The 12053-nt window shown below is 46.8% G+C and overlaps 1 protein-coding gene across 1 annotated transcript in view; it reads left to right on the top strand.

The window, feature by feature from the left end:
* The first annotated feature begins 503 nt into the window (after positions 1 to 503).
* Positions 504 to 12053, top strand: part of TMCC3 (transmembrane and coiled-coil domain family 3) — a 69581-nt gene continuing 58031 nt past the window's right edge. Inside the window, exon 1 of the mRNA XM_082634812.1 lies at positions 504 to 717. Within this exon, the coding sequence (XP_082490938.1) occupies positions 640 to 717 (78 nt within the window). The 5' untranslated portion in view covers positions 504 to 639. The remainder of the gene's footprint in view (positions 718 to 12053) is intronic.

The following is a 12053-nucleotide window of genomic DNA, read 5'->3' as shown; positions in this document are numbered from 1 at the left end:
ACACCACCACAGATCGTAGTTTAGGGGGAAGTGTATTCTTTGTTCAGTGGAATCAGAAGAAGAAAAATATGAGCTTAAAAAAACCCCCCAAAACAAAAAAAAACCCGACTCTGGTCCCTACTCCAGGGCCTGGCACATAGAAGATGTCCCGTAAGTGCATTTTGAATGAGTAACACGAAAGGAAGCATTTAAGGCAAGCCTCACAACATCTTGCCAAAAATCCATCTTTTATCATAAACATACAGATTAAGTCAACAAATAGTGGAGATGTCGCTCATCTCTTGAGGAAAAAGGGCAGTGTGGGAGGGGGTGGAATCAAGTTTCAGCAAGGGAGGGAGGCAAACAGCAGCACCTGGAGAGTGGTCTCGTGCGGGCGGGGCGCGCAGGGGGAGGGGCGGAGAGGGGAAGGGGGAGGAGACTCTCGCGTCTCTGCCCCGCCCTCTCCCCCACCCCAAGGCGGTGGCGGCGGCGGCGGCGGCGGCGGCGCAGGGCGGCCGCGAGGGTGTCGGTAGCATCTGCGGCAGCCCGCGCCGCCCCCTGGCCGAGGCTCCCCCACGGCGAGCCCGAGCCCGAGCACGGCAGGCAGCTCGCGGCGCGGCGGCACGGGGCCCCGGGAAAGTTCCCAGCGCGAGCGCCGAGATGCCGGGCAGCGACACGGCGCTCACCGTGGACCGGACCTACTCCGACCCGGGCCGGCACCACCGCTGCAAGAACCGGGTGAGATGCGGGCGCGGAGTGGCGGTGGGGGCGCCCGGCCGAGGGGCGAGGCCGGGCGGGCTTGGGCTCCCGCGGGAACGACGTCGCCCTGCGCGTTTCTCCGCCTCCCTCCCTCCCTCTCTTCCCGGCGGCCCCGAGTCCGGGCTTCCCCGCTCAGTTCGAGCTGACGGGGTTGGGAAGTGGGGAGTGGGAGCCCGGCCCGCGGTTCCGAGACCCCAGGTCCCCCTCCCGGGCGGGGGCGGCGCAAAGCACCGCTCGCCGTCTTTCTCAGCTCGTCGGTACCGGCGCGCCCGGGTCTCCCCGACGGCCGGCGCTCCGCCCTCTCTGCCAGGGAGCGCCCGCTGCGCGGTGCGGGACGTGAGGGGATCCCGCCATCCGCGGCACCGTGTTCGCGTAGGACGGCCTCCTTCCCTCTTTGTAAGCTCCGGTGCTGCCGCCGCGTCTCCGCAGCCGTCGGGGATTTCGGGCTCGGGGCTGGTGGCCGGAGCCCGCGCGCTGCGCGCGGCCGGAGCGCGGAGGGGCGGCGGACCAGCTTCCCGGTTTCCCGCGGCCGCTCCTCCCGGCTCTGCCCCAGTGAAAAGTCATTCTGCGCGCTGCCTCTTAAGAGTTTTTAGCCGGGCGGAGCCGGCGCCCTCTCCATTGTTTGCAGGGTAATTTGCTGTTGCTGATTTTGGCTGTGGGCGAAAATAGCTTTTCAGAGTATGCAGCGGAGACGAGCCGTACAGGGCTTGAACGTAGAGGGAGGCCTCAGCCTGAGCGCTGGTCCCTCGGGGATACCTTTACTCTCCTGAGGTGTTTAATCGTCCAGGCTCCACACTTCGCTCTCCCCTTGGCTGATTGAAGTGCCATTTAGAACAGCAGCTCCTCCACCCTGGCATTTGTTCGGGCGGGGGATACCTGGAGGTGTTCTTTGCTCTAACCGCTCACTTGTCCGATCTCAGCCTTTGAGTGCCAGCCTCCCTGCATCAAGTTCACGGAGGTAGGGTCGTGCTCGCACCGGTTAATCAATTTAACAGAATGATTTAATTTTTTTCGGATTAAATATATTTAGTGGAATAATACTTACCTCCTGCATCCAGTTCGCTCTCCCCTCCCCCCAAATAGTTCTCTTAATTTTTTGCACTTTCTTTAAAAGTTGCATAACAGTTTGTCATGAAAATAACTAGAAACTCCATTTGGAAGAAAACATTGATAAAAGATCTTTGGTTATCTACAGTTAGAAGTTTTTGGAGGGATAGCTGCTGGTGAATACAGTGTTAAATGCGAAGAAAGGTGAAGATCTTTTTCTAGTGCGTTTGTAATTGGAAGGGGTGGCCCATAATGTAGCTGACAGAAGAAATTTCAGATTTGAAAAAAATGTGGAAGCTGGGTTTCTCTTGTCACAACTGTGATGATCTTCGCGTAAACAACAGGATTAGTAATCTTTGAGGGATGGATGGCTCACTGAGCCCATTTAAGCAGTTTGGCAAAACTCACGGAACTTTCCAAAACTCACTCTTTTTACTACTGAGATGGAAAATGGCAAAGCAGATGTGTAAGTCAGCTGAAGACTTTATCTCTCCTGTATCTGCCATTGTTCCATTTCCACACGCATTTTTTCTATTAAAGGACCGCAACCTTATGTGAAGGGTGTTTCTTATTTAGTTTAAAATTCTACTGACAGGGCTTCCCTGGTGGCGCAGTGGTTGAGAGTCCGCCTGCCGATGCAGGGGACACAGGTTCGTGCCCCGGTCCAGGAAGATCCCACATGCCGCAGAGCGGCTGGGCCGCTGAGCCATGGCCGCTGAGCCTGCGTGTCCGGAGCCTGTGCTCCGCAACGGGGGAGGCCACAACAGTGAGAGGCCCGCGGAAAAAAAAAAAAATTCTACTGACAGTATCAAACTACTACATTGTTTTGTTAGCATGGAGATACCTGGTTTTTATATAGACCACGTATTAAAACTGAGTTAGACTTTGTATGTACTGATTATTCTAAATTAGCTTATTGGGCAAATGAAATCTGGTGAGGACTGGAAGAAATTGGATCAAAGAAGGCTAGAGCTTCAGTGGACAGTGGTCACAAGCTCTACAGCACTGATGATGCCGAGATGCTGAGTTTAAACATGCTGATGTTTAAACTTCTTGACTGTCTGCTTTTAGGGTTTTTGTTGAGACAGTGGGGAATAGAAAGAATGAGTGGCGTTTTTGAAAACTCCTAAAAGCCTTTCTCAAGTGGGGCTGATGTAATTTTGATCTGTCCTGAAGGCAGCAATAAGTCTGCTGTAAGGAAGGAAAGTCAGCAGTAATTTTCCCGTGCAGAAGGTAGCCCATTAGATGATTCTAATTCCTATTTTGTGGAACTCACTTAGACGTAGCTATAAAGAGTTATTTTCTTTACACTCAGAATGTATATAATGCCGAGGGAAAACATCAAGTGGCACTAAGGTTTAATTTCTTGATGTCACCTTCTCGACTTAGCAATAAACCATCTAGTACAGGATTTAAAAATAACTTTTTTGTGGACTCATTTGGTAAATGAGCTCCCCTAAAAACACTATAGGGCTTCCCTGGTGGCGCAGTGGTTGAGAGTCCGCCTGCCGATGCGGGGGACACGGGTTCGTGCCCCGATCCCGGAAGATCCCGCATGCCGCGGAGCGGCTGGGCCCGCGAGCCATGGCCGCGGAGCCTGTGTGTCCGGAGCCTGTGCTCCGCAACGGGAGAGGCCACAGCAGTGAGAGGCCCGCGTACAGCAAAAAAAAAAAAAAAAAAAAAAAAAAAAAAAAAAAAAAAAAAAAAACACTATAATGAGAACTGGCGATGCATGTGAAGAGCTGATTAACTTTCAGAGATATGCAGATTCCTCCCAGGCAGGGGCTAAGACTATGAGATCAAGTTCTTGGTTACCGAATGGTCATTTTTTGAGTTCAAAATCGATACTTTGTTGAGAAAACAGGGAACATACACATCTCTCTTGCTGAGCTTGTTTAAGCCTTTGAGACTGGAATAACAATGAGGCAGTGTACTATTTTAACAGTGTACAAGTCTATTTTTACAGCCAGGTGGATTAACCTAAATTTTTCCCCCCTCAGTGAAAATTTAATGTAACTGATGAATTCTGTGATTGTCTCTAAGCTGACAAGTCAGGATCATTCACAGTTTTAAACTTCATCTGGGTAAAACTCAGAAATGGTACATGTTAAAACTCAACGCACATAATTTCCCTCTGCTTTAAAATAAAGAGCATCTGTAATTAGAATCCTGCTTTTTTTTATGCCCTAGATAAAGCCTATTATCTTTTTATTTATTTATATTTTTAAAATATTTATTTATTTATTTGGCTGCGCTGGGTCTTAGTTGCCGCACACGGGATCTTTAGTTGCGGCATGCGAACTCTTTGTTGTGGCATGTGGGATCTAGTTCCCTGACCAGGGATCAAACCCAGGCCCCCTGCATTGGGAGCATGGAGTCTTAGCCACTGGACTACCAGGGAAGTCCCCTATGATCTTTTTAAGAATATAGGCAGTCTGCTTTCTAGACAGCAACTGGTTTTTATTAATCAATTATGTCTGAATCACATTTTTGTTAGTCCTCATTTTAAATGTCCTCAAATACCATCTTCAGCCACTTGGGTGTAGTGGTGAACAGCTGTGGCTCTGGGAGCAGAAGGCTTGGATCGTATTCTGGCTCTTCACACTTCCCAGCGGGGTGACTGCTGGGGCAGGGTCTCACCTTTCTGAGCCTCCAGTTCCCCATCTATAAAAGGTGATAATAATCCCTATTTGGGGGAGTGATTATGAGTCTTCAATAAGAGAATTTGTAAAAACAATGGTTGTGTATACTCAACTGTTAGCTGTTTTTCTCCACATATGTAAGGTGGATAATTTTTTTTTCTTGCTCTGTTGATACCACTAATCAGAACTGCTAGCTGTCCTGAGTGCCTGCCTTCCCCCCATCTCTAGTCTGTCAGCCATGCCACTGGATCTTTGACATTTCTCTGGAATGGATTCCTTCCATGTTCCCCAGTCATCCCACCTTAGTTTAGCCACTTAAGACCTCAGGAAGAGAAAACTGGTGCGTTAGCTTCCTCTTTGGTCTCTGATGTCATCAGCTTCTGTTCCATCTAGCCTGCAAGGACCAGGCTGTTCTGTCTGCAGAACCACTTTCATCCGGCTAGCCCGCAGGAGACAGGTTCTGTGCTGGTACTGCTGCTTCCTAACCACGTCACCTTGGACCTCAGAGTCATCCTAAGTCTTAGTTTCCTCTTCCACACCATAGAGGTGTTGTGAGTAACAAATGAGTAATGTCTAAAAATGTCAGGGCCACAGTGAGAACTCAATAGATAGTGGCCAGTTTTTGTTATTACTATATAAGACATATTCATAAGCTTGGAAATGGAAAGACTCTAATTTTGTGAATAATATAGAGACTTTTCTGGCACTTTCAGCATTTGGTGCCTCCCTCCATTGCACATTCCTCATCGATTGATTGTTTACATGTTTATAAACTATAGACGCTGGCACTTTGAGAGCAAGAAGTTTCATTCAGCAAATATTTGTGAGCACCTTCTCTGTGCTAGCTGCAGGCATCAGGAATATAAGGGTGAATGAAACAGGCTGGCCCCTCTGGAAACTTAATATCTGGTGAGTGTATCTTATTCATACTTGTGGCCCTAGGAAATACCCTTCTCTTTTACAGGAGGAAGTGATGATAGTAAGTAGTCTCTAGCATCTGAAGTAAAACCTGTGTTGGGCATGGTTGCTACCTGTAGTACATCTTTATACATTCTGAGGTTTGGAAATTGATCCAGAATTGCACGATGAGTAATGGCCAGAGGCAGTGAGGAAGAAGAGGATGTCAGATCCCTTCTCACCATGGAAATGGCTGGGCAGTGGTGTAGTAAGTTGATGATCGCATGCTTACTCCTTGGGCAGGAACCAGAGTGAGTGGAAACTGACTTCTGTTGTAGGTGACACTGACCTGGTGAAGTGGTAAACTGAGTAAGTGGTGTGTGAGTACACTTTTAATCAGTGATTTGTTTTATTCTAAAGAGTTAATTAAAGGGACGGTGAATAGATGAATGTCCAGGTCAGAATTTCTGAAGTGCAACACGAATGATTGATGCATGTTTTGTGAGCGATGCTTTGCTGCACTCTCACCCGGTCTCCCTTTAGATCGGAGCGTGCTGCGGTCCACCAGCATGCTTGCTTGTCACGTCCACTGTAGAACACCAAAACAGCTGCTACCAAGTTGGGTCGCAGGACTTCTTAGCTTCAGATCCACCACCTGGGTTTCCAGGGCTGCTCTTAAGGTCAGAAATCAGCCTCATCTTTCTAGGTGGATATTGCCCAAGTCTTAACTTAGGAGAGGCTGTAGCTTTCAGCCCTGCTGTTTCTTAACTGTGTTTTCATGTTTTCAGCAGAGAGGGGGGTGGCGAGAGAGAAGAGAACCACGAATCACTGTACTGTGAATCAGAATGAGGACTTTACATTCCTCAGAAAAGGGACTTCATAGTTGTGCATGATCTGTGCATAATCCAGCTGCTTCCACTGACTTGGGGGAGGGAGATGCTACTTGCAGGAGAACGTAGTGTGTGTGTTGATTATTCCTCTGTAAGAAGGCAAAAAGTACGTAAATGAAAAGAAGAATGCAGCAATGGTGATAATAGCCGACGTGTACCAATTCCTTACTATACACCAGGCATGATATTAAGCACTTCAAATGCACTACCTCCTTAATCCTCACAATATCCTATTTATAGTTCCATTTTACAGATGAAGAAGTTAAGGCCCAGATGGGTTAAGTAATTTGTCCAAGGCCCTGTGGCTATTAGGACATGGTGGAACCAGGGCTTGATGAACCCAGATCTAATAACAGAGCTGGCATTTTAACCACTTCCCAATCTTGTGCTTTTGAGCTGAGTATTGGAGAGCAGCTCCGTCTTATTTTATTTTATTTTTTTGTCTGCGTTGGGTCTTCATTGCTGCATGCGGGCTTTCTCTAGTTGCGGCGAGCTGGGGCTACTCTTCTCACTGCGGTGGCTTCCCTTGTTGCGGAGCATGGGCTCTAGGCGCGCGGGCTTCAGTAGTTGCAGCACGTGGGCTCAGCAGTTGGGGCACACGTGCCCTAGAGCGTAGGCTTAGTCGTTGTGGCACACAGGCTCAGTTGCTCCGCAGCATGTGGGCTCTTCCTGGACCAGGGATCAGACCCGTGTCCCCTGCATTGGCAGGTGGGCTCCTAACCACTGCGCCAGTACGAGCAGTTCAGTCCTATTAAACTTGCTGAGTGCTTGGGGATGGATTGCTCAACTTCCACAGGGTGCCCAGCCAAAATTGTGCGCTCGGGATTCTTAGGACACAGCACTTTGCCAGTGCTTTGCAGATAGTTGTACGTTCCCAGTAAGCATTTGGAGAATGCATGATTTATGAACTTTTTATAATGCCTAAGATGTAAGAATTTTGAGAGTAGTTGGGGACATCTTCAAGGCTGTTAAATAAGCTTATGATTTAAAGACATTGTCAAGGAATCTTCTGCCTGGTCTTTGGTCTCTGGAGGATGAGCAGTTGAAGTACACAAAGAGGGTCGTTTCTCCTTGTGACAGTTGAGTCATGTTCTGGCCTCACAGGATCTCCCCGTAGGACTTGAACTTCACTGAGCTGAAGGCATGCGCTTTTCATACTTAAGGCAGAGGGTTGGTAAGTTAGACTCAAAGGTTTCACCATGTTAGAACTGAAGGAGAATTCAGACATTAACTCCAGACCATTCCACTTGCAGAAGTAGGAAAGTGACATCCAGCCAGACTGTAACCAGTGAAATTACGTAACTAATACAGACTGATTAGGACTAACCATTATACCAGCTTCTCTCTTAGAAGAGAATTTCTTTAAAGAAAACTGCTTAAAACATTTTTAAATACCAAGTTAATTGCTAAGTTACGTGTGATAAACATCTCAAAATTGAACTCGGGTGAAATGGGAATTTCTAACTATTTTCTTTTTTTTTTTTTTTTTTTTTTTTGCGGTATGCGGGCCTCTCACTGTTGTGGCCCCTCCCGTTGCGGAGCACAGGCTCCGGACGCGCAGGCCCAGCGGCCATGGCTCACGGGCCCAGCCGCTCCGCGGCATATGGGATCCTCCCAGACCGGGGCACGAACCCGTATCCCCTGCATCGGCAGGCGGACTCCCAACCACTGCGCCACCAGGGAGGCCCATCTAACTATTTTCAGTAGAGAATTAATTGATGAACAGATTTAAAATTTTGTGTTTTTAGGTGAAAAGGGCTGAATTTGAGTGATTTAGTGTTGGGCCATTATCCTTCTGAATTTATTTCCAGATTTTTGGTGGGGCTGGAGTGAAGAGGAGGGGTAACACTTCATATCTCAAACACTTAGCTGCCCTGGGTCTGCTGACACGGTTTAAACATTATCTTTTCTGAGGTCACTTTTATTGTCATTTTTTTTTTTTTCAAAATAAAGTTTTGAGAAGTGAGTTCATCTTTGTCTGACCTTCTACCTGTTGGGTAAGGGTACTGGGAAAAAACATATACCATATGCAGAAGTCTTGGAACATATCATATACGGACTTCACTTAGAATTCATCCCCAGTCTTCTGTCACCTCTGAAGTTCTCCGTTCCTGTGAGTCCCTTTTGAGAGCATCTTCCAGCACCAAGTGGCTTTGGTATATATAATTTCCATATAACAGAGCCTGTAAACACAAACCGAAAACATCATCTGGTTCTTAGCCGAAGAAATAGTCATGTGCTGTAACCCCGAGGGAAGACAGGGATGGGGTCCTTCGGCCTTTTGAGAGATGGCACGTCCAGTGCCCATCCCCAGGGACATGCCTCCCTGAGTGAAAGTGTGTGTGGTTCCTGTCTTACATGCTGACTTGAGAGCCCAACCCAGGTGCGGCTTTACCCCGGAGTACCCAGCTGTTCCACAGGCACCTCGAAGTCTGTGTGTCAGACTTAACTCGTTCTCTCAAATCTCCCCCAATTCCTGATGAATGCTTTTCCCACACAGCCAGCCCCCAAACTGGATGCATGGGAAGCCCCCTCAATCAGCCCCCCTCGTCCACCACATCCAGTGGTTTACTTCTTAAATTTCCTCAACCACCTTTTCCTTTTTATCCCCAACCTCACTTATGCAGTTTACTTCTAGATTTGAGGGCTGCAGCAAAGGGTACAGAGTCTGGACTTTGGAGCCAAGCTGGAATGTCAGCTTCTCCACCTACCAGCTGTGTGAATGACTGCGAGAAGTGGCATTGGGAAACCCATCACAGCGTTTGTTGTTCTGACATTGAGTCCTTCTTTGTCTATCGCAGAGTTCCCCAAACTTCACTCATTCCCATGCCTCCTACAAACAGCTTCGGGCCACCTGTACCCTTATTTGCTTAATATTTCTAAATCAATTCACTCCTTAAAATTTTATCTTTAAAGTATCCATGTGACCACTCTAGCTGCGTACTGTCTGGGCCTCTGAGGCCTGCAGCACCAGATGAAAAAGATGAGCAAATGCGGGAGCTTTGTCAGGGAGCTGTTAGCGCAGAACAAGACTTTCTCCTGGACTGAAGCAGCTGTGTTGGGTTGAGGACTGTTTTCAAGGGACTGACTCACTTCCGGTGATTCTGTGTTTAACGCTTTCATTTTTGTCCTCCTAAAATGATTCAGAATCATTGAGGAAAACACTGGTGTTAATGTATCATCTCCCTTCCTTTATGAAACAGTTCTTTTAGACCATTTGCCTAGAAAATGCTTAGAAATATATATTTTTTCTTCTCATGGATTGTGAAAATTTGAATAATTGAATGTTTTGGGATGAACAAAAGTGCACCCTGTTGAGTTGAAGGCAGTCTTGTCTGGGTAGGGATACTTGGGAGAAGTTGGGAAAACAAGAGTTGTGTTCCAGGCTGTGTTTCTAGTCTTCCCGTGACCTGCGAGAAACCAAGGCGAGGGAAGGCCTGAGGCTAAAGAATGGATCATCCGGAAGATACGGTTTCTTTGGGAACTTCAGGCAAGGACAGAAAGTGGGTGGAGAAGAAGTATAAGCTCTGTGTGTTTCTGAAGTAAAGTTGAATCTAATTAAGCTGTATCTGTAGGCTTGTTGTAATGTAAGGAAACTAAATGATGCCTTCTTGAGCTGCATCCTTCCTCAGAAAATTGGATGTAAGCACTTGTCCAAAAATAAAGTCTGCCCTTAGTGAAAGCTATGCTTCAACACCTCGGTATATTTACTCATGTGTGTGCAAGTGTGTGTTGGGACCGAAAGTCCCTCTTTTTCTGTCTTTGTAAAGATGTTGTCATAATCCAGAAGGCTTGGAACTCGGCTTCAGTGGTGTACTATTTTAATCTCACTAATTGGAACAGGTGGCCTGGATTTGAGAGTGAATCACTAGTTGGCATAGATTTTAATTTATCTGAACATATGAGGCCCATTCAGTAAGAGCTGTTCAGGCTGTGCATTGGCATCAGGCAAAGTGCTCGAAAGCTTCAACCATTAAAAGCACAGGAGACAGAGAGGAGGGCTGAAGAAATGTAGTCGAATAGTTTGCTGCTTTAACTCCATTCTTTTTTTTTTTTTTTTTTTTTTTTTTTGCGGTACGTGGGCCTCTGTTGTAGCCTCTCCCGTCGCGGAGCACAGGCTCCGGATGCGCAGGCCCAGCGGCCATGGCTCATGGGCCCAGCCGCCCCGCGACACGTGGGATCTCCCCGGACCGGGGCACGAACCCGTGTCCCCTGCACCGGCAGGCGGACCCTCAACCACTGTGCCACCAGGGAAGCCCTCCATTCTTAAATATTGGGTGAAGAGCTATAAAGGAACGTGGTTAAGGAAAGCTTGTCTAGATGCTTGAGACGTCTACTTGTAAACATTTCTCCAAGTGAGGAAAATGTCTTATGTACATCCTTTGAATTCACCCCACAAGATGGCATGTTTCAAGAGGACTTCATGCTGTCCTCCTGGCTCTGTAGGTCTTAGCACATCGACAGGCGTGAGGTGAAGGGGTGTGCCTGGGCGACTCAGCTTACCGCAAGTGCTCAAGTTGAGGTACCTTAAGACACCTCTCATGAAATCATGCATGGTCTCCTGATCGTGAGCTTCTCTAGCTGGACCACTGCTTTATTTTTAGAGTAACTGTATGCTTTGCATAGTGTCTTGTCAATATCTTGCTTTAAATCCTTCAGACAGAATCCCAGCTTCTTACCCTGACACCAGAGCCTCTTCATCTGACCTCTGTCTTTCACCCTCTCTCTGCCCTTGAGCTCTGGTCTCCTTTCTTTGTGGGCTCCCATGCCTCCCCTTTCTGCCTGTGGGCACTTGCTTCATCCTCTCACATGGGGATGGTTATGTTTTTTATCCAGACATGGAGCCTGGTACATAGTTGGGGCCTGTAAATACTGACCAAATGAGTGGATGTGGGTATGCTCTACAGGACTTCAGAAGCTGGAAAGTGTATTCTACTCTTGGTCCATATCAATGCAGATTAATCGACCTTGTTATAATTGCTGTACAGGATTCCACTATATGGGTATTCCATAATTTATTTAACCATTTCCTTATTAAAGGATACTTGTATTACTTCCAGTCTTTGATTATTATAGGCACCTCATTGACTGCCCTTGGGCATGCTTCTTTTCCCACGTGTGAAGAATATGTTAATAGGCTAAATTCTTAAACGTGGGATTATTCGTCAAAGGGTGTGTGCATTTTAAATCATGATATTGTGAAATTGAACACCGCCCCTGTGCAGCAGAGAGCTAAACTGATACAGTTTATGTTACGGTCAGTGTATGAACATGCCTCAGCTCACATCTTTCCGACACACAGGGTATTGTCCAGTTTGTTGATCTTCACCAGTCTGGTAGGTGAAAACTGGTACCTCATTTTAATTTATATTTTTCCTGATACGAACGAGGTTGATTGTATTTTTAAATTTTTATTTTGAAATAATTACAGACCCACAGGAAGTTGCAAAAAAATAGTACAGAAATGTCCGTGTACCAACCCTCTACCCAACCCGGATTCTCCCAAGGGTTACATCTTATGTAGTTATAGTACAATGTGTTAATATTTTCACACACTTAAAAAACATTTGTCTTTATTGTGAACTACCTGTTTATATATTCTGGCCATTTATCTATTGGGTTATTCATCTCTTAGTTTGATTTGTAGAAGTTTCTTACTTATTAAATAGGTTGTTTGCACCTACATTTTTTCCAGTTTGTCATTTCTGACTTAATTTTCTACTGTTGCATAAAAAATTACTACAAATCTAGCAACTTAAAACAACACCCATTTATCATCTCATGGTTTCCATGGGCCAAGAATCCAGACCCAGCTTACCTGCATCCTCTGCTCAGTTTC

This window comes from Mesoplodon mirus (assembly GCF_964341445.2).
Source record: "Mesoplodon mirus genome assembly, chromosome: 11".
NCBI classification, from domain to species: domain Eukaryota; kingdom Metazoa; phylum Chordata; class Mammalia; order Artiodactyla; family Ziphiidae; genus Mesoplodon; species Mesoplodon mirus.
This window is presented reverse-complemented; position numbering and strand designations above follow the sequence as displayed.